Genomic DNA, 22,665 nt, shown 5'->3' on the forward strand with positions numbered 1-22,665 from the left:
CTCTCTGTGACTCTGGGAGCTGGTGGATTATTTAGTTGCGACTCGCAAGCCCCCGTGTGCACGTCTGTGTGCAGGAACACAACATTTTACATGCACGACTGTCGCCTGTCGCTTGGCTGGAGGAGGGCAGCGATTTTCGCTTCCTCGCGCAAGTTTACATAGAAAATGATGGAGAAGGAGCGACGCCGCCTCCCTTGTGTCCAGTTGTCTGCAACTCGTTCTGAATAAAACTAAAGCAGCTGTGGGAGGAGTCTGCAGCAAAGCGCTGCAATGACAGCTGCGCTCGATTTGAAAACAGCACAAATCGAAGGACAAAAAATAATCTGACCATTTCATTTTTATGATCGTTCAAAACCCAGATCGTAATTGCGATTAAAATTCGATTAATTGCCCAGCCCTGGCTTTAACCCTTTCATACATGGTATCAACCTAAGCAGCTAAGTTCTGCTTAGTGTGATCTGGAAAGTAGCCACGTACATACAGGGCAGGGAGAGACACTCGACTAAAATGGTGACGAGATGGCAGTGATGCCGTTTGTCCAAGGTGTTGATGAGTTTTTAAATCCCGGGTTGTTCACTGTGTTAACTGAGCACTGGTCTTTGGCGAGAAAAAAAATGTTATATTTGTTTATAACGTTTGTTATCTCTCTTTGTCTCTGGGAGCTGCTGGATTATTTAGTCGCGACTCACAAAAATGGAAAATTTTTCTATTCTCTTGTGTTGTGTCACAACCCCCCCGTGTGCATGTCTATGTGAACGAGCGCAACGTTTCACATGCACAAATGTCGCTTGGCTGCAGGAGGGCGCCTCATCACGCAAGTTCCATAGAAAATGAATGGAGACGGAGCGACGTCCCTCCGTGTGTCAAGCGCAAAACTTAAGAGGTGTTTGCAGCTCGAGTTGAATAAAACAAAGTGGCGGGGACTGTGGGAGGAGTCTGCAGCCGAGCGCTGCAAGTGGCGCTCAATTTGCAACTGAAAACAGCACAATATTAAATTGAGAAGGAGCAAATAATCGGACCATCTCATTTTTATGATCGTTGAAAACCCAGATCGTAATTGTGATTAAAATTCCATTAATCGCCCAGCCCTAATATATATATATATATATATATATATATATATATATATATATATATATATATATATATGTATGGATGTATATATATATATATATATATATGTATGGATGTATATATATATATATGTATGTATACAATAATGGAACTTTTTCAACATACTCACTGTTGCAGGTGATTAGGCTGCAATGGCAGGATACAACAGGTTCTTCACATGTGACAGATTTCAGTCAAATCACATCAGCATTCAGCGTCAGTACATAAGCAGAGGTAGTCGGCCTCTCACTAAAAAGAAATGCAGAGAAGCAGCTAAAGCTTGTTTTCCCTCATCCCGTGAAATTCAAAGCGCCTGCGATGAGATCACAGTACACCGAGGAAGCTTGTTGTTGAAACTCCCGTCAACTCAACCACAGGCAGTTCTTTCAGGGATACACCCACTTATCTTCTCACTGTGGAGATGTGTCACTTAGATTTGGTCCAACACACAAAAAAACACACCTGAGCAGGAGGAAATACTTGCAACGACTGACACTGACAAGAGCTGACAGTGTCGGGAGCAACTTCTGCATGCACAATTTTGCTTTTAATACTTCATGTAACACTTTATAACTGTGCATATGGAATGCATATCACTTCAATGCCAACATACACCAATTTGGCCAGTTATAGTTGTGATCTTAATCAATGATCTCAATAAGCTCATACATACACTATTCAAAATTCAGCCACATTACAAATACTACTACCATACCAGAGCTATTTTTTTTTTGATTTGGTGAAATGTGAAGAGTATAAACATTAATGCACTTGTTAGCATTAGTTGAATATGTGTTTTTGTCGCACTGGGTGTGTATATATCATCTGGGGTAATACAATATGGCAGGCCAAAATCTTACTGAGTTACTCATGTCTTCTGCAGAATTCCCTGTTCTACAATTTATCTGCTTGAGTCTGTGCTCTTAAGTCATGACACATTGCATGCTTGTGAGTGTGGTGAGGCCATCCGGGATCTGTTTTGATGTGAAAACCACAGACATCTTTTCATTGCTATCTTTTCCCCGAAGGCTTGGAAATACTAAGTAAAAACCTGGCCAAAAGAACAGGGAGTAAATGCTTAACACACACACAAACGCACACACACACACACAGATGGCATATATACTCTTTAAAACACATGCTGGATTGATTAGCATTTTAGAGGCCACAGAGAAAAATAGTCTGAGAGTGCACAAAGTTTATTAGACACATGCTGCACAGTTCCTCAGAATGAGTGGGCAAATGAAATACTCCACCATGTTTGGCTGAAGAATTTACTTTTTTTAAATAGTTTTTTTTATTGTGTGTACTGTTAGGGGAAAGTAGGTGGAACTTCCTGAAAAGCCACAAAAGGCATTAAAAAACATTCCCAACATATTACTGCTACGTTTGCAGTAGGTTTTAGTTAACCTTCTTCATATCATAACTGTCTGCAACGACAGTGCCTGCACCACTTTTACCACTCTCATCATGAAAACCTGCTGCAGATATTCTACAGTAACTTCAAACAAAATGTGAAAACAAGAGCTGCCTGGGGTGGTACAGTCCTCAGGCATGCAGCAAGGGAATGTGTTAAGAAAAACGAACGCAGGATAGACCAAGTAGGTCCACCACTCCATGCTATTTAAGCTGAACCTATGTCAGGTTTGTGCAAAATCGTTGGTTTCTATAGAGCTCAAATAAATAAATAAATAAATTTTAGTCCTGATATTCAGGAATAGTTCTCCATGCTTCTTGGAGGACTCTTCTTTGGATGTTGGCTTCCTTTTGTTATGTTCTCAGTCAAGATAATAATCAATAATGCTTCAATAATGTTGAGGTTACAACATGAAGATAATTTCAAATGAGACTTCAGTAAACAGCAGATGGATCTAGTGAAGGTCCAGATGCATCTCTCGGTTCTTGTGTGTGGTCTTCTTCCTCTATCTGAAGAGCAACTCTTTCAGACACTGCTCATCTACTTGTTGCATAATTTTGCAAGCCTGCACTTCTTCTTCTGTCTGTTGCTTTTTCAGTTTGCTCAAATATTTTAAAGGTAGTGCACAGGTACAGAGATTGAACTATAAGTGAAAAAAGCAGCCAAGGTCCATAGAAAACCTTAAAATGACTTCTGAAAACCTGAAGAACTATTGCTTTAAACCAATTTAAAAGATTGAAAGGAATTCTGACACATGGAAGCAAAACAAAAACAGCAAAAAAAGTTCAAGACCTTAGAAAGATATTTCAGTATCAAGATGAGAAAGTATTTCATTTCCAAAGAAAATGTTTTCACAAGTGATATTGTGCAGTAGGTTTTCATATCCAGTTTATATTTCCTTAAAGGTCTAAAAGAGAGCAGAGGCTGCAGGCTGTCTTGTTCTTGCTTACCTTTAAGCTGCTTTGTGGCAGTGGCTCAGGTAGAGCAGGTCATCCATCGACTGGTGGATGGATCTACTGATGGTCCAGATGCATTTCTCGGGTCCTGTGTCTGGACGTCTTCCTATATCTGATTAACTATTTCAGGTACTGTTCATCTACCGTGATATAATTTTGCAAGCCTGCACTTCTTTTTTTGTCTGTTGCTTTTTCAGTTTACTCAAATAGGTTGGTGGTTTGAATCCCACTTCCCCAGTCCAGAAGTCAATAGGCAAGACACCCCCCCCCCCCCCCCCCCCCAATCTAATCTAATCTATTATTATTATTATTATTATTATTATTATTATTATTATTATTATTTGCCTTTGGTAATTTTGTCAAATCAAGGTTGTATAGAGGGGTGGTTTGTTCGTTTGTTGTTCCATATTCTTGATGTTTGTACCTGCATGAATTATATACTACAAACTTTAAACTGACTTTAAAAGAAAAACATCCACACTGTAAAAAATGTTGCATTGCAATGTGTGTGGTGGTCTGTGTTGCTATGGGTACAACACTTCTAAGAGACCACTTAAAAAAGAAAAAAGCCTGTTTTCCAAGTCATTTTGGTCAACCAAACACACTCTATATCCCTAGTTTTTAGTGTCATAATGCTAATAAGAAATTTTCAATGTGAGTTGCTTCCATTCAAGTAATGTGCAGCTTCAGTTTTAGGTTAAAAAACACAGAAAGTATGATTCTGGCAGGAAAACACTTTTTTAAAATAAAGCCATCTTAATGGTCTTTTCAACCAGAGATTGCACTGTAATGCTTACAAGAAGATGAATTGGCTATGCTGCTGTTTCTCATCACATGCACGCTGCCTGTGAATGCAGAATCAGAGGACTGACAACGGTGTCACTGTCTAGAACAGCCTGTTTTATGGGGCCAGCTCTCCATACCACACACACATCAGTTTGACTCCATGATATCCAGAACTGTGAGGCACAAGATAAAACAGCTCCATGCTGAACATGCATTTTGAAAAGAGCTGACATCTTAAGTCTTTTTTTTATAGAATCCCTGCCTGGGTGTCAGGATCAAGGAAATGTTGAAGGACTCTGTTATTCTTGGGGCAGAATTTAGTTTTTCATGATCTCTCTGTGTGTTTGGGGTCGTTTTCAGGCTGAAGAATGAAAAGAAAACCAATAATATAATTTTAATCTATGAGATTTACCTCATTTATATACAGTCTTGATATCATAAATGCTAAAACCTTTTGCAGAAATTATCCATTTCATAACATAACTTATAAAAATCTTAAGCTACTAAAAGAACAAGTGATTACACTGGTGGTGATAGATTAATATTCACAGTGTATTTTTCTGCCTCTGTTGACTGTTATAGCCTTGGTTGACTTTCCATCTGAAATATTTCAGGACACAACAAGCTGTGCATGTCTGAGTGTGCGTTTGCATGTCTATCTCAGTGCTGGAGGGACTGAGTCAATCACAACAGCAGAAATCATCCCCGCAGGCAATCTGTCTCCACTCATGACAAGGCTCCTACGGCACTTCTTTTTCGTTGTCTGACTCATTTCATCTATCCATCCCTCTAGTCTTTTTCCATTCTCTTCTCATAGTTTGCCTCATGCCCCGGCACCGCAATTAACTTCTCATCATCAAAGGGTGTAATGAAAAATAAAGCAAGATAGAGTCAGACAGAGTTAAGGAAGCTGTAAGAGTGAAGATAAGAACAATGAAGCCAGAGGAATTATGAGTGAAAAGAGGTGAAGTGCACACACAAACTAGTATACACTTGTGAACTTACACTTAGTACTTACAGTTTTTCCCCCCTAAATAAATGTTAAAATGTAAAAAAAAAAAAACATCACACACAGCATTTGCATTAGCCTTTAGCTGCTCACAATCCTGCAAGACACAGACAAAACCACAAAAAGGAGAGATGATCACCCCCACCCCAGGAGATTTCTCTCTTCCAGTCCCATTTTTACTTTTCAACCCTCCATTTCTTCCTTCTCCTCTCTTTCTCACACACACAGACACATTTGTTCACACTCTCTCCTCCTCCTCCTCCTTTTCCTTGAAGAAGTGTAGCTGAACATGTAGGGAAGCTGCTCCATCGGTAGTCTCATTGTTGTATGTTTCTTTTTTTTCACCGCCAGTTCAGAGAGCTGTCAACTGTGACCGCTGTTAAAAGGATGTCAAACAGAAAGAGACGAGGATTGAGACTGGGGGCGAGAGACAGTAAAGAAGGGAAGGGGCTTGTCGAGATGGAGGTCCCTACGGAGGGCAGGGGGAGTGATGGCATGTTTGTTTCTTTGTGCCCCAGCAAACGTAGCAACAGCAGTGGTGACAGGAGGTGATGAAGAGGAAAGCAGCTGGAGGTGAAAAAGCAGCACGGAGTGGGGAGATGAGAAGGGCCAGAGCTGCTAATTAACCATAGCAGCAGCGTTCAATAACAGCAACATAATTGGCTCTAGTTGGTGGTCCTTTGGTTGTGAAGCCTTCAGCGCTGGAATCTCAGTAAGAGAGGTTTGATCTGATTGACATCAAAGGCACAATAAACTGTTTCAGCATCAACATCATGATTTATTATCTCACACACGTCATGTTGCTTGATAGAAAAGGAAAACTCAAATAGTTTAGATTTTCCATGAATAATCTAAGAGGGAAGCTTGATTGACAGATTGTTGCTCATGACTGCACTGCATACTTTAAGGAACAGAAAAAAGAAAGAAATAACTTTGTTTCCAGTCTTCTGTTTTTATACACCTTGCACGATAGTGATTGATTGCCTGAGATAATGGATGACTTGGTACATTGATTGGGGCTGACGCTTTTTCTTCAAAGCTCAAACATCCACTGTAACTTAGGGATACCCGGAGCATCTTAAGGGTTGGTTTGGTCTGGCATAAACTTAGTCTAATGCATTTTCTGATAACCTCTTAGTGAATTTAAAATAAGCTAATGTTGTTTGCTAAGTAGCTAAGAACATGAAGAAATCTAGCAAAAAAAAAAAAAAAGCCCTCGTAAGAAGACACCAAATAATCTGTTTGTTTTTGTTTCTGTAATAAACAAAAATAAGATCTTTATTGGCTTTAAATAAAGCAGCTGTCTCACTAAACAACAACAGATCTTCAGACTTAGCAGATAACTTGACACTTAAATGAGGTTTTGTACAGTTGAAGCAGGTCCCGTGCCAGACGTTCATGAAAATGCTATTCACAACAAGACCGCAACATTTATATGCAATTCTAACGGACCCATTATAATTTCTTTTTGTGTGTCTGAGGGGGAATTTTTGGGAAAATGTGAGGCCGCTGGAGCCACCACATCAACAGATGCGGAAATGGTCTCAGTTTACAACATACTGAATCAGGTTTGGTTTGTGGTGCGAAAATCTGTATTTTAGATCCTCCAGACTTTTGGATGATTCACATAAAGTTACGACATGTTTTCACAAGAACTAAAAAAAAAAAACAAACAAAACAAACACACACACAAAAAAAAACCTTCAAACTATTAACTTACTTCTGACATCTCTGTCAAAACTGATTTTCCAAGGCTGCCGGTCTGTGATGCTGCTTGTCAGTAATGGTACTGGTACTGGTAATAGCAATCAATGGATCGTGTTCATTCATTTTTGTCCAATCTTTTAGATGGTGATGCGACAGCTGAACCTATCGGCCTTTTCCTAAATCAGCTTTAAGTTTAGAAGATTAGGTAGATATTAACATTTTGGTGTGCTTGCAGAAAGTGTGAAACTAAACTCAGCTGAATAAGGTTGAGCCAAAGTTCAGCTTATAAAGGATGTACATAAACAGTAATTTACAGGTGAACATGGGCTTTTAGCAGAACTCTTCCAAAACACAGCTGTAACATCAGTAGTTTAATTGTCTCAGTTTCAGAGGTATCAAAAGTATTCACATTCATTACTCAGGTAGAGTTCTAGATACTAGGGTTTAAAAAGACATCTGTAGTAGTCCAAGTATCAACTCAAGCATTTTAGTCAGGTGTAAAAATACTGGTTTCAAAACTACTTCAATTATGAAAAGAAAAGTAATCTAAGGGGGAAAAAGAGTCATTAAGGATAAAAGCTTAGGCCGTGCCACAGAGGCCTATAGTCTACTACTCCACTCCCCGCAAACATTTATTATTCTAAAGGGCAAATGACAATAATTTTATATTAAAATGTTCTCCTGAGACCCTGCCTCAGACATCTATGTACTAGGATACATATTTCTGTTATGTCTTTGCTGGACTGTGATGTTATTGGGTGTCGAAATGACATATGTTTATACTTTTCAACCAACCACAATTAAATTCACACTATCCAGGGGGCTCGATTTTTCTGGATATTTTGTGTGTGTGTGTATGTGTTGCTTGGGTTGTTACGATACTAAAATTTCAAACTCTATACCCACTATTTTTGATACTAAAGAGGGGGGAGCATGTATTTAGTTTTTTTTAAATCAAAGTCAAAACACCACAAAATAATGCAACAAATATGTATTAATAAATATGAGAAAAGGCATAGGTTATGGAGCAAGCGTTGTCTCGTCTTCCTCCTTCATCTCCTGGTCTTCAGGCTGCTCAGAGCTTTGCTGCTGCGTGAGCACGAACCGCTTGTAAGAGTTTCTGGATGGGGGAGGGGCCTCTGGTAGCACCCGCGATTCATTAGCTACGTTTACATGGAGCACTTTTAATCCGATTGAACGTCTAGTCAGAATAAAAATGTGTCATGTAAACATGTCAGCTGATCCGATCGGCCTCGATTGGAAAGAATTTTCTGTCTGATGGTGAGGGGTGGTTTCAATGTTTTCATGATCGGATCAGCAGGAAAAAATCACCATGTATACACTCTTTCAGATTGTTTTGTGGTGGATGTTGTTTCTGTGCATGCTTGAACTAACATGGGGGTCACGTGAAGTAATGATTACCTGGGAAGACTTGAACAATGGTAGCAGCAAAACAAAACAAGGCTGTGGCGGATTCAACATTTTTGTTAGAAATTGAAAAAGTTAAGGATTATTGTGCATTTTGGTGTTCAAAGGTTAAAAAATAAAAAAAAGCATGTTTTCTTCCCAATTAGTAGGCACTGTGCATGTTAAAAGCGTTACGATCATATTAAATCTGTCCATCGTGTAAATACAGCTGATCGCGTTATCTAGCGCCCATGTAAACATCTCAGCAGGGATCTCCAATCAGTTTGATTTCTTTGTCCAGGTAAATGTAGCTATAGAGAGGAGTAAATGAGATGTTTTCACGTCAGTGTCAAAGTCTCCACAATAACACCAGAAAAAGTTGTTAAATGTGGAGCTTTTTTGCTTAAAAAAAAAAAAAAGTTGCTAGAAAGGTCTTAAAATTCGCTAATTAAAGTGACAAGTTACTAAGTTAACAACGCAGTAAACAACAGATCCTCCAGAGAGAAGCTGTGAGGGCGAGGCTGCGCTGCAGCGCCTGTTTAAAACGGGATGACAAGCCAGAATAATAAAAGCCATGTAAGGAGTCGAAAGTACACATATTTGTGTAAAAATGGAAGGAGTAGAAGTGAAGAGTGAGCTAAAAAATAATTACTCCTGTAAAGTATAGATACCCAAAATTTCTACTTAAATAAGGTAACAAAGTATTTGTACTTTGTTACTTGACACCTCTGCTTAGTTACGCTGCCTACTGAGCTTTCTACTGCCAGGTTTTCTATTATGATGATTTAATTACAGTTTATTTTCCTTTATTCTTATTTTGCCCCATTTTCAGCAGGTCTTGCTGAAAAATTGGCCCCACCTAGATCTTACCTTGATTATTACTAGTTATTTGCGTTACACTATTTGGTGGAAATTTGGTCCTATTCACTTTTTATCTTGCAGACATTTAAATTCTGTTTAAATTTGTGATATATTTGGATGAAAACAGAACATTAAGGCCCAAAAAGAAAAGCAAAATCAGTTTTATGTAACTTCAGTCACAGAAAGATGAAAAAGACAAGGTTTCATCTGGACGTTCGCGTTATATTTGCTTGTTAGCCGGGGATTTTGTTCAAATGTTGTGACTTCAATATTATTTCTTATTCTATTTAATTTTCTAATACTTTATTAATCCCAAGCTGGGAAATTCTTTCTTTGCATTTAACCCATCCTAGTTGCTAGGAGCTCCAGACTCAAGCTCACCTCTGTAATACTAGGGTACCACTCTCCAATTCATCCATTCATCATTATTATTATTTTTTTTCATCTTAAAACATTAAGTTGGCTTGCCAAACTGATGTCTCATCCGTTAGCCTGGGAATCTAATAACTTTATTTATTGTTGTGATCTTATTCTTAGCAACCGTTATTTTAAAAAGGATTGGCCCATAACAAATCTAAATAAATTGTGTATTCATTAACAGTTTTGTTCCAAATATCACTTTGTGAGAGAAAAAAGATGAATCAGGAATGTAAAAAATATTATTTTGTTTTCATTTCTGTGATTGACATTTAAATGTCAGACATAAAATGACAACACAGCAGTATCAGTGTTACACTTCCATTGTTCTTGGATTTCAAACGACAACATGTAAAGTATAAATGATTCAAAACCTAGTAAAAGGTAAAAGGTGTGCAGTAAAAGTTCTGATAGAAATACTGTATGTTCAACCTAAGCAGGGGTGCTGCCAGGGATTTTGGGCCCCGTGAAATGAAACTAAAGTGCCCTCCCCTGAAAATTTATAGCAATTTTAATGATATGTTAACCATTATACTTATATTTGTGAAAAGAAAAGCTATTAGGCTACTTGGTAGAGGAAGCACTAAAAATACAATGAAGTTGCAAGACGGATACTTTATATTTAAAAACCCATCTATCTTTTTTTAATACTTGAACAATGAATTATCTCAAGATCAATTACTTAAAATACAAAATAAACTTTTCCATGAAAAATGAAATGCATTTATAATCTGGAGAAACAAATCAAATCTCAGCTAAAACACCATTAAAAAGAAAATGGCCACTTGTTTTTTTTATGATTTATTGTATTTTGAGTGTTATCATTAAACATTATTACTGAACAAGAGGCAACAAAAAAAATAATAAATAAAAATAAATAAATGAATAAAATCAGAAGCAAATGGTAAAATAAATTAGGTAGGCTCAGAAACAAAAAGAGAAGGACATCACATGGTTTATTGTATTATATGAACTGAATGTAATACAGTCACAAACAAACCACTGTAGAGATTTACAGCCAAACAATGGCCGGAAGCCGTCTTTAAAATTAAAAACTCACATTTTCAAAGGTAGAACTTTGTGTAATAAGATTTCAAGGAGAGGTAAAGGTACGCTATCACTGAGTCAAGCTCTTGCAATCTCATTCACAATCACTGCCCCTGCTCAGCCTTTTTCACCAAGAGCCCAACATGGAGCTTTCTCCCTGGCAAAATCACTTAACAAGTCCTTGAAGTCCAGTTTTCTGGACATCTGGACTATCCAACTGCTCTATTATATAGTATCTCCTTCACAAATCACGTCATGTGTAATAGCATCACAATTATTATTTCTGGTGGCCTCCCACTATTTCATTTTACCTAAAGGGGCTTTCAGTGATTTCACCAACAATGTCAAGGGGAACTGATTTGACTGCCAATACTCCATGTCATCATCTCTGTCATGTAGCAACACATGAAGTCTAATTTATCTTTAGATCTCTAGACTCACAGGTGATGACATTAGATTAGTGGGGAAAACATGTGATGCTATATGGTTGTTGCTAGTTAATCTTCTGATATCTAGAAAATTTTAATATTTCTCTGATTTGATTGAAAGCGGTCACCCAGTCTGCTGTGTAGAAATGTGCTCTGTTCCTACTGCAAGTCCCGAACTACTGACCTAACCTACATTACAGTGATAGCTGAGGATTTTCTTAACCATTCAAATTGTTCTAAAATAAATACAAACTTATTTTGGCAGGCATCTGCTTCGGCTACTCTCTAGCCTGTTCGGAACATGCATAATTTTTTTTAGCAGAGCAGCTTGCTAATCGTTTGCCTACGTTGATTATTTGACTAAAACAACAGTGAAATATATAAAATAAAGAGTTTTCTTCAGAAATATGAGCTAAGACCACTAGGATTTGAAGCAGCTCCATGTTTTGCTCTTATGTGGTGGAAGAGAATTTGTCTTGCATTAATCAGTAGATGAGCGTTGTTGGTATTGTCCTCACCTTCAGTAATTCTTGATGTAACTGACTGGTAAAAGTTGACTTTTGATCTTAAAGCATGTCTGTTATGTTTAACAATTGAAAATGCAATGCTGTTCTGTGTAATCCATTACTCCCTGGAGCTGAGTAGATAGGACTGGTGAGAGCACTGTCTGAGGTGATGTTTCAGTGGCTGATTAGTCAGTTAAAGGCAAACACTAGAAAAATATCACAGATATAAAACTGTTCAGCCAAGCAAAACCGAGAGCTTATTGAAGCGGACATTTTAATCAGGTACCCAACAGGGGTGAGGTTGAGATGTCGCCTCGGTTTGGTCTGTCGAAATGGGTTGTGGGTGATGATATCTGTTTGTTCAGGCAGGTGGAGGAGGGGAAGGAGAAGCTTTGAGGAGGAAAGGTGGTGATTCTCTCACAGCTGGCTTTGCATTCTGCATGAAGGGGAGAAATCAGCAGGGGAACAGATGACAGCCATTCCCTGTGATCAAAAGGACATGGAGTTTCTCTCAGCGGATTCACTGAATCTCAGACAGACTTAGGCTCTCAGGCCCCTCAGTGTCTTCACAGTAGAGCTCTGTTTTCAGATTGAAAACGCTCATTTAGCAGATTAGTGCTGCTCTCTGCCAAGCAATGTGTCGGACTAATGTTTGTTGTTATTAGCATCACTTTTATTTGAAACATAAGGTGGTTTGCTTTTAAATACTTTGTTTTCTTTGTAAAAGTGACTACATTCTAATTAATATCATATAAGCACAGCTTCGGTTTGAAACCTTTTGTCAGGTTCTTTGCCCTGAGTTTGGGGCCTGCTGGCTCTATGCGCATCGTCCCCTTTGTTTTCCAGTTTATCATGCTGTTGACTCAAGCTTCCCAGCATGATTTGACATGTGGGATCCATTTCACCGAACAAATTGGTGTCAAACATTACCCTACTTCTCCTACCAACTAATCAATAGGGAATTCATGGTGTGAGTGGGTGTCATTTCTCCATCTGTGTGCCTCGCTTTGCAGAACCACGCTCACAACAGAGCTGCCAGCCATCTGACAGTTTGTGGTGCTCTCTGTTGTTGCCGCTCAGATTTGTCATGCAGCTTCAACAGAAGCTTCTTCATGCAAAGTTGTGTATTTGCCAGAATCAGATAAACAGCTCGTTAACATTTACTGCATCATTAGAAAAGCATATGCAGAATGCTTGTGAGGTTTTCGGAAATACAGTGAACAATAAATGGCTTTCAAACTGGTACCAAATTTGCCACTAAAGAGGACTAAATAACTGCAACTAACATCCGTTCACCAGCCTGTCTTCACATTTGTAGGGATGTAATATTTTAAGGACTGGAGAGACTAACAACATGGTTTTCACTCTTTATTTTCCAGACCTGAACCAGAGTGAGAGATGACCCTTGTTTTGTCCATGAATCCTTTTTTGGACCCAGAGGGAGACCCTCCACTCTCCGCATATCCACCCATATGGGACTCTGAGCGCTGCACTAAGACCTGCCTGTCAAACTCTGCCCCAGCATGCAGCTCTGAAGAACAATTTACCCAAGGTGCTAGCCCCAACTCTGGTGGTTGTTGTGTCTTTATTCTACTAGTTTAGACACACATTAAGTAAAAACAATGTAAATTTTCTTTTGAACGCACATTTAATTAATTTCAGCAATTTCCTTCCCTCGAACCACAATATAGGACTAGTTGTTAAGGAGGGTTGCAGCATTTACTGTAGAGCAGTCAGCTAACTCATATTATTGCACACTGAGAGTACGTGTCTTGTTTCTTTGACTCTGCTTATTTAATGAATTGCACGTTTGTCTAATTGTATACAACTCAGTTCTGTAATGTACAGTATCTCACAGAAGTGAGTACACCCCTCAAAAAACACTGTAGAAATGAAACTTTGACATACAGAATATCAAAGTTTAGTTTCCATAGTTTGGTATGATCATGTTTTTAGTTGTCATGATTTTAGTTTATAGTTCTGGTTTTTATCATGTTTAGTTTAAGGTCATAGTTTTTGATTTAGTTTAATTTATTTCAGTTTCCTGTTTGTAGCTTCCCTTGTGCTCAGTTTTCTGTTCCTGGCTCTTTACTTCACCTGGTCTGATTTCTCATTCACCTGCTCATAATTACTCCCACTCTGTATAAAAACTCCATGGTTTTCTGTTGTTCCTGGTCAGATCCTTTTGGTTTACTCCCTGTTGTGTGTGGTTCCCTGTCCTGAGTTTGGAAAATAAACCTTTGTCACCTGCACTGTTCTGCCTCCTAACTTGACCGGCTGCATTTTTTTTCCAACACTAATGCCAGTAATATCGTGTTGTTTACAGCTCAGAAAACACATTTTTTGGGTGCACTACCCCTTTAACTGAATTTGGATATAAATATTGCATGAATTTCATCAGCAAATGCATGACCATACGTCATTTTCTTTTTTTTTTTTTTCTTTGTGAAATATCTACATGAGGTCATTTTTCATACCCCTACAATATAATGAAGTAAGTTACCAATTTTCTTCTTTCAGCAGAAGCTCCCTGTAGACGAGTACCGGATCATGTTTCTGTGTCAAGGATCGCATACTTCAAGAGGAAGTTTGTTGATGATGATGATGAGCCCTCCTTCAGCTTCAGAACATATTGCCAGACTGTAAGAACAGAACATTTCTACTTTATGTCAAATGTTTATAGATGTTAACTGTGTTGAATAAATAGCCAGACAATTAAATCATTATAAACAGTAAGTGTTAAATTTAGTGTTTACTGTGGATCCATATGAATTAAGTCAGTTTCGAGAATGTAAAAGCATCAAAGACTAATGATTTAATTATCCAAAAGACATACAATCGTTGTCATATGAAGCAGCTATCTTGTGACAGGTAGATCTGTCTGTAATGTAATGGTGTAATCATTTCCCAGGTTGCACCAGTTCTGGAGGAGCGTGCTCATGTTCTGCGCCTTTCTCTGGAGAAGATGCGTTTCATTGATGACCCTGAAGCATTCCTTCGGCGTTCTGTTCTTGTAAACAACCTCCTCCGCCGTTTACGAGCTGAGATCATTCTTCAGAGCACGGACTGGTGCTTCCCACCCAACCCAGCATTTGCCGCTGCCCCCTGCATCCTTCCGCCCAGCACTGGCCCTGCTCACCAAGCACTCCACAGAGCTATGCCCACCCGTATCTGCTTCGCACCCCAAGCTGGACCACCCCTTCGCAAGCGTTTCCGAATGGTCCGTGGAGGACAGGGGGACGTACGACCCGATTGCACCCAGACATGCTGCTGCATCTATGCAGCGGCAGCTGCTGCTGGACACTACCTCCACCTACCATTCTCCATGTACGATGCAGCACTCGCTGCCTGCCCATCCACACCACACTCCTCTTCGTTTTTACAGATAGCTGGCCACAACAAGTTAGGCCTGACAGTGGCTGTTGATGATCATGATGATGAGGATGAAGATATCGATGAGGAGGAGGAAAATGAGGAGGAGGAGGAAAGGGGAGAGGAGGAGGAAGAAGATGATGAACGAAGACAAGCAGGGCCCTCGGCTGATGTTGTTATGGACAAATTAAGCCAGAAAAGTAGGACTAAGAACTTGTTGGGTCACAAACACCGAAGGACAGAGGACAGTTGTATGGCAGATAGTGTCGAGGAGGAAGTAGGAGAGGAGGAAGAGGAAGAAGAAGAGGAAGATGAGCAGGTTGTGGGACCGTCTCAGTGGGACTCTGAAAGAGATCTCCACCGATTCAGCTTCTGGCACCGCAGGGCTCATAGACAATAACTGAAAAATGACTAACATAAGTCTGTTAGAATAAAAAGTAATGACGACGACAGAGTCATCAGTTATAGCAACTGAAGGTGTATCTACCCATTATAGTAATGCCAAGTCAGCTTTATGTTAATGATAATAATATACTCCAGAGTGGCACCCAGACACAATCTGTTGCTCACATTACAGTCAGATGAAGAAAAAACAAAAAGCTCAATAGACACATTTCTTAAACAATTATAAAGAACAAGGTCACATATAATGGGATCTTAAATCCTAAATGTGAAGTGAAGCTTGCTATTGCACTGTCTCCAAGACCATTTTTAAGCCCCACAGCACAACACTAAAGGTCTCAAATGGGACCTTTTACTGGTGCAACGGTTGCATTTCAGGACCCTAAACAAGCCCACGAATTAACAGGTTGTGTATTTGGAAGTGTGTGCTTCTGTATGTGCGTGTTTGCAAGATAAGATGTAGCATTATAAAACTTGATTTTAAGCAGTTATTTTTATTATCGAACAGGTTACACGTTATTACGTGTGCCTGTTGATTTTGATGCTGTCTCAGGCGATGGCATGCGACTGTGCTGCAACAGCGCCACAATGTGTGGAATTCAGATTACGAAAACACAATCATAAGAATGGTTAAATTGCAATTTAAAGTGCCTTAGTGTTTCTATGGTTACATGTATATTGTGTGTTAATGTAATTGTTAAGTTACTAAGTGGTACTTTTCATTACCAATGATTGCTTTAGATTATAACAGGGCACAGGCATGTTGTTAAATGCAGAGGTTCATTAAAATGATGTTTGTGGTTAGAAATTATGAAGCAAAGTTAATTTTCACCTGGAAATAGTTTCTTATAAAAATGCATGTTTTCTAGCAATTATTTTGCTGGCAAAGCACAAATCTTATGACCAATTTTAAAGAACAGAATTCAGAGCTTCGATAAATCTAAACATGACCAAAACCTCAGTGACTGTATATTTGTTAGGTTCTGCCAGATAAAGGTTGTGGTATGGTTGTTCTGTATATATAAGGGTTAATAAAAAAATATATATAAACAGGTTCACATTCTGAATTAAAAGATTAAGTCAAAACATTCACCAAGTGTGGAAAATCTGGCTTCCAAACCTGAAGACCGTGAGCAGTGCTTGGTGTGGGGTGTCTGCTGAGGTTGCTGGCTGACACAGACCAGCTCGACTAAATAGCATTAATGAGGGAAGCACAGTAGAGTTGATTTTAAGTGAATCAAACTAGATGTGAAATCAAAAATGCATGTCGCAAATACACAATATTATCTTCACATTCCAGCTCAGAAAAAAAGTCACCATTGTTTAACTTTAAGTTTAGCAGGCATGTCCTGCTGATGATGCGGTCTAGATGTTGATGTAACATAAAAATACTAGCAAAGGAGATAGGGTCAATCTGGGCTGCAGTCACAGTGGTGTATTTGTTAGTCTCAGTTGTCTCTATTAAAGTCTGTGTAACTACAAGGAGTAAATTAGACTGGTGGTTTAGGAACCCTGACTCTTCATCAATTGGCTTTTGCACCAAGTTAAAGTACTAAGTATCCAATGATCATGGTTACTGAAATAAATCTGAATATTTAAGCACAAATCATAGCTTTTAAACATCCATGGTGTAATGTTGTTAATTTTTAAGAATTATCAACATGTATCAAAAGTGTGTACTCCAGTAAGTACTTTGTGTGTAAAGAGTAACTGGTATATATCAGTACCTGTTTTTAAGGTTAAACATTTCATGACATTATTGTGCAAACCCCTGAATTAAATAAAATGGATTATACACTAGTCCATGGGCTTACTCTATATTTAAAAGTTTGACTAAGCTTTCCTACAGATCCTGCACACATTGAATGCAAGACTTCTGCAGAGGCTCAAATGCTGACACACCCGTTCTAGCAGCAAAAGCACTGTTATTGCTTGCGGGGTAAAAACAAACAACGTATCTGATAATTAAGGTTGACATGTTTTATGACGCACTAAATCAAATCTAAGTCTCAAAATCATTAATATAAAGAAGAAGCACAAGTCTGCAGTGCATTTTCAGCAGTTCAGCAAGTTCAGCAGTTGCATCTGAACTCTCATCGGTGAGATGTTACTGAAACAACTGATACTATTACAGTTAGCACAAAGAAGAATGACAACATGCAAACTAATTTTTTTTCAATCACAAATTAACCTCAACCTGGCAAGGTCAAAGGAAGTCAGAGCATCTGTTGCTTAAGATTTCAAGTCTAACAATGTGACTGAGAGCCATGATGTTTGTGATAACACACATAAAAACTAGCCTAGAAGATACCCCTTTTCCTATGCCATGGTGAACTATACATAATTTTATTCCTTGATCTTTTGGTAAATGTATCACTTTAAAGGAAAGGACGAAATACCACATTTATAATTAGAAATAAATTTTGCTTCCAATAATTGCTTATACATGAAACATATGTTAAGAACTACAACAGACCGTACTGTCTCACACCATATTGTTAAAAACATCATTGTGCCATATTTTGTATCAAGATATGCATCAAGTTGTATTTTAAGGGATTGATATACACAGCTAGTAAATATGTTTACAGTACAATTGTTACCTTCACCATTCAATCCACCAAGCCTAACACTGATTCTCCAAACTAGTTCTCCAACATCTGCAGTCTCGGATTTCAACTTCCCTTTAAAAAGCAAATCCAGCTTTCCGTTTTATTATTCCTAGAATATCAAGTAGGAAGGCATGTTGAAGGGAAGATCCATTACTGTAATAAAGGCAAAACAGTTAGCAAGCTAGTTGTTAGATACGCAGCTCACAGCTAACATATTGTTCAGGGCCTATTAAAAATATTTATGCCTGGAGCAGGATTGGTTTAAATTCTACACCACCTAGTTGTTTGATAATTTATGCATAGGTTAATTACTTTATCCCAACACCCTTAATAATGAGCCCACATCTGCAGGCCGGACAGATGTTATTGCACAAACATGGTCTCAAACATTACTTCTCTGAAATATCCAATCTTCTACTGTAGTTGCTTCTTAGAAGGTTAAATTTTGGTACATAGGGGATCAGAAACACCATCAAAAACAACAATTTAATATCAATATGTAGACAGTGATTCAGTTTTAGAAAGCTACATTATCCCACAGAGTGTGTGTATGCATCCAAATATCTAGTGGTAACACCCTTGTTTTGTAGTCTTGTTGCTAAGCTAAGCTAAGCAGATGAGATCAGGGTATAAATATTGTTTCATTTAAATTCTCAAAAACAAAGTAGTGGTTATTCTAACAATGAAAGTGTCCCCTAACTAGATTCACGTCATGAAAAAGTGAAGTCACGCTGAATGCAGAACATTGTTATCAAGGTCAAACATGGCGCCACATCATTTTTATCTTTATTAGTCTGTTCGATGACATGATCAGTGGTTTCCTGTTTGTTACTGTGTCTTGTTTGGGACATCTGAGGATGAGATGATAAACCCAAACCAAAGCTGTTAAAAAAAAAATCTAAAAATTCTATTTGTTTGATGTATTTACTTTTTCTTATTTCTTTTTTTGTGACATAGCTTAAGTCCCTCATATTTTCTGATGTAAAAAATTATAATAGCAGTTACTACAACCAGACAAGATGAGCCTGTTTCATTTAAATGATAAGACAGTTGTTATTAGTGGTAAATAAAGGAATATGATAAAGCAATATTTTTTTTTTCCTGAGACAAAAAGATGTAACTGCATTTTTGTTATTAAAAACAACAAAAGAGCAAGTGAGCTCTGATGATTTTGTTTGATGTTCTATGATAAGTGTACCAGTAAAAGAAATGTTGAAAAGATGCAGCTTCCTCCTGTATTCCTTTATGTTACAGACATGTGGATCTTTGCAGATTTTAAACAAGGATTGTGAGATGTGTGCGAGTTCCTGCTCATTGAGTTGCTTCCCATCCTGTCTGCTGCTCAGTGGAGTGCGGTACCAAATATCTCTTAGGTGTCGCTTTGCCGTTCAATTTACGTTAATCTTTTTGACATTACGCTCTGTGCAGTCACCTCCGCACTCCTCCCTGGTGTATCTATTGTCCCTGCAATATCCCTTCCATGTAGCATAAAACAGACCCGTCCACCTGCTTTTATTACAGCCGGGAGATAAGGCAGGAGCAATTTCAAATTACACACAACCATAGCCATGATTTGTTGTTATGAGTGCTACAAATGTGCTTGCACTGGCATTATTGGGCTTTACGTTAAATGTGCTTTTGATCCAGTAATTGTGCTAAATATATGTGCCTCCGTTACTGGATTATTTCTAATTCTGTGCAGGTTTTGTTCAACATTGCTGCAGATGATTGCTAATCATTGTAGTGCATAGTGACTGCCGTGCATGTGAGTGTGCGTCATTGGGATGAAACTGTGAAGTGGGGAGGTTAAATCACGGTCTGAACATCTTGACAGCACTGTTGCGAGGTGAGGATGGAAGATCATCTCTTCTCGACACTTCTGCCGCAGGGTGTGTGGATCCTGCTGTTCAGGCTGCCCCCCATCTTTCTCTGCTTCCACTTCAGATCGCTCAGTGTTACCGTCTCTCATTTCATGACACTTTCTATTATTGGACTGACACCCCACTGCAAGAGCAGCATACTAAAATCATGATTCTCCACCTAAAACTATATTTACTCAACTTCCTGTTTTGTACACAGTCTAATTAACTGACATTAAATGGTCTGAGATTCACTTACAAAGTCACTCATTTAAATACACATCACTAATGAGAAAATAAGTTATGGCTGTTCCCAGCATTTTTTTAAAAACATCACACAATTATCCAATAAGTCATCTAAATAATTGGAAAGATGCTGAATTGTCAGCATTTTGGTTTGGTGATGCTATTATTTGTTCTGATGCAGCAAAGTTATCTATCAGTTAGATGTATATACATCAACAATTCAATATTTTCTCTATTTTTTTTCCTAGAAAAAGAGTTCAAACCAAAACTTTTCTTACTATTTGATCAGAGCTGTTACCAGTCAAAAGTTTGGACACACTTGCCCGTTATTTTTAAGACCCCACTACTGAACTTGGGCAGATTTTCTTAGCGGAGGTTAATTCAGCATCTGTCTTGCATCCTGTCTTTTCTCTGAGGTCTCTCCCGCCAGTAAAGCTCAGTGCAGTGTTGACTCTTGTCTTATTTCCTGCTCTGTCACTTTCTATCTTTATTTTACTCTCTTCCTGTGATATTTTCCTATTGGATTTATTTCCTGAATTGTGCTCATCCAAAATATACACTGAGTTGATATCCAGTTTCTGGCGTGTGGTGCGGTGCTGGAGTCACACGATGCTCCACGGTGGAACACAAAGTTGTAAAGTGCAGTTTCTCTCTGAAGGCCTATTTATGCTCAGTGCAGAAGATGGATACGCAGACCGATGGACACTTTTATCTGTCTCCTGCGTTGTATATGTGTGTAACTGATGCATTTTTAGGGGCCTTGTGGATCCCCCACTTGACACAGCAAATGAAGCAATATCCCCAGAAACCACGGGCAGTGTTGAGCAGTGTAGCTGAGATGTGACCAGCAAAAGGAACAGACCAAAGAAGAAGAAGAGGAACAGGAGGAGGAAGAAGAGGAAAACGATGATGAGGACAAATGTATAGATAGAGTGACCTTTTAAAGAAAGGCTGTGTGAGCGTGTTGGGTAAACATCTTTATAGTGGTGCATTAACACCACCAACAGGTGTCTGAAACTGATGTCAGAACATGGGAGTGAACTTTGAACTCAGCACTGGCCACTAGTGGATGAATTGACTTCATTACCATGGTAATGTAAAAGATGCATTGAAGTATGAAGGGCAACAACATATGACAACACTTGAAACGGACTAACCTATTACGTATGTAAGGGAGCATAAATGGGCCTTAAGCATGTTTTACAGATGATTACTGTATCGATGTTTGATTGTTGCTTCTAAATTGGATTAATGCTATGCGCTAATCATTTAATCGATGTATTGATGGAGATCGTTGCATCATTATCCCTTTCTGCATGGATGACTTCATGGATGATGAAGTCTTCAAAGGGTGGACAGAACATCATGGCCACTAGTTAAAACTCACCTTTGTAATGTGTTTAAGTTCTGAAGTGAGTTACTCATTGACTCTAGTTTATCACATTGGTTTGGTGAGTAAGAACCCTTAGACATTATTTTATTTTAAGTACATCTCAGCCACTTGTAATCTTTGTCTAATAATCAGTCCTGTTTTTGCAACAATTATATTTCAACTTTAATCCACTACTTCTCACCTTTTAAAACCTGTCATCCCCCAACTGGAGGAGTTTGAGAACAGATGGTGCCAAACTATCTTTTCTGCTTCGCTTTATCAGTTAATCTTTGCAGAGATGACGTTCACATACCTTGCTATGATTTAATACAAGTTTAGAGCTACAGCTGCATCATTCCAAAGGGATATTAGTTTTTATCCTGAAAGTATTTTGGGGTTTTCTTTAGTCAAGCTTGAACATTTTTTTCTTTTGTGCTATATGCTGTTCTTCATTTATTTACTAGTAACACATAAATAAAAGTTTTTTTATTCATTATGGGTATGTAACTTTTGAGTAGAGGCCCAAAGAATAAGCACAGGGCTCAAAGTGTTAAAATTATTCAGGCTTCCCTGCCAGCTCTCTAGCAAGCTGTTACATTTTTTCACACAGTGTTAAAGTGTTATACCCGACTTTACACTTAAATGTTTTTCCTTATAAAATCCTTATTTCTATTTTCTTATATTATTGAAGCTACACTACAGTGTATCGCCTAGAAAGGACAACTGCTCAGCACAGTGAATTATTATATTATTTGCTTCTAAATACACATTAAAAGTCGTATTCAGTTATTAGATATAAAACTCTGACTTACACAACACAACAAATCTGTTGGAATGTGTTGTCTTTGTATTCATACCATATGCATGCATGCATACTTAGTACAATTCTCCTCTTCTGTTTGTCTCTGTCCTTTCACCCCTTCTCCAACCCTCAAGCCTAAGGCAAAGATGGGGACTTGCCAAATAACACACACACACTCTCTCTCTTTCTCTCTAAAGACTCAGACACACATATTGCAGGGCGAGCGCTAAGGAGAGGGGAGCCGTCATTTGTCAACAAGGAACTTTGGCAGCTCACAGTTGCCATGGGAACTGTCTGTTGCTGAGGACTGGTTTTGCATCACAAGGTCCTCAAATTGGCTCCAAAG

General features: G+C 38.5%; 1 protein-coding gene across 6 annotated transcripts in view; it reads left to right on the top strand.

Annotated features, from left to right (window-relative positions):
• Positions 1-19,261, top strand: part of LOC121631331 (SERTA domain-containing protein 4-like) — a 29,720-nt gene extending 10,459 nt beyond the window's left edge. For 4 of the 6 annotated variants that reach the window (XM_041972168.1, XM_041972170.1, XM_041972172.1 and 1 more), the window contains 3 exons: positions 13,034-13,206; positions 14,175-14,296; positions 14,566-19,261. In XM_041972168.1, coding sequence (XP_041828102.1) covers positions 13,053-13,206; positions 14,175-14,296; positions 14,566-15,426 — 1,137 coding nt within the window. In that variant the 5' untranslated portion in view covers positions 13,034-13,052 and the 3' untranslated portion in view covers positions 15,427-19,261. Of the gene's footprint in view, positions 1-5,799; positions 5,994-13,033; positions 13,207-14,174; positions 14,297-14,565 lie in introns of all 6 variants that reach the window. The other 2 variants (XM_041972169.1, XM_041972173.1) reach the window with 2 other exon arrangements.
• Positions 19,262-22,665: the final 3,404 nt, after the last annotated feature.

Source organism: Melanotaenia boesemani, chromosome 20, assembly GCF_017639745.1.
Source record: "Melanotaenia boesemani isolate fMelBoe1 chromosome 20, fMelBoe1.pri, whole genome shotgun sequence".
Taxonomy (NCBI): domain Eukaryota; kingdom Metazoa; phylum Chordata; class Actinopteri; order Atheriniformes; family Melanotaeniidae; genus Melanotaenia; species Melanotaenia boesemani.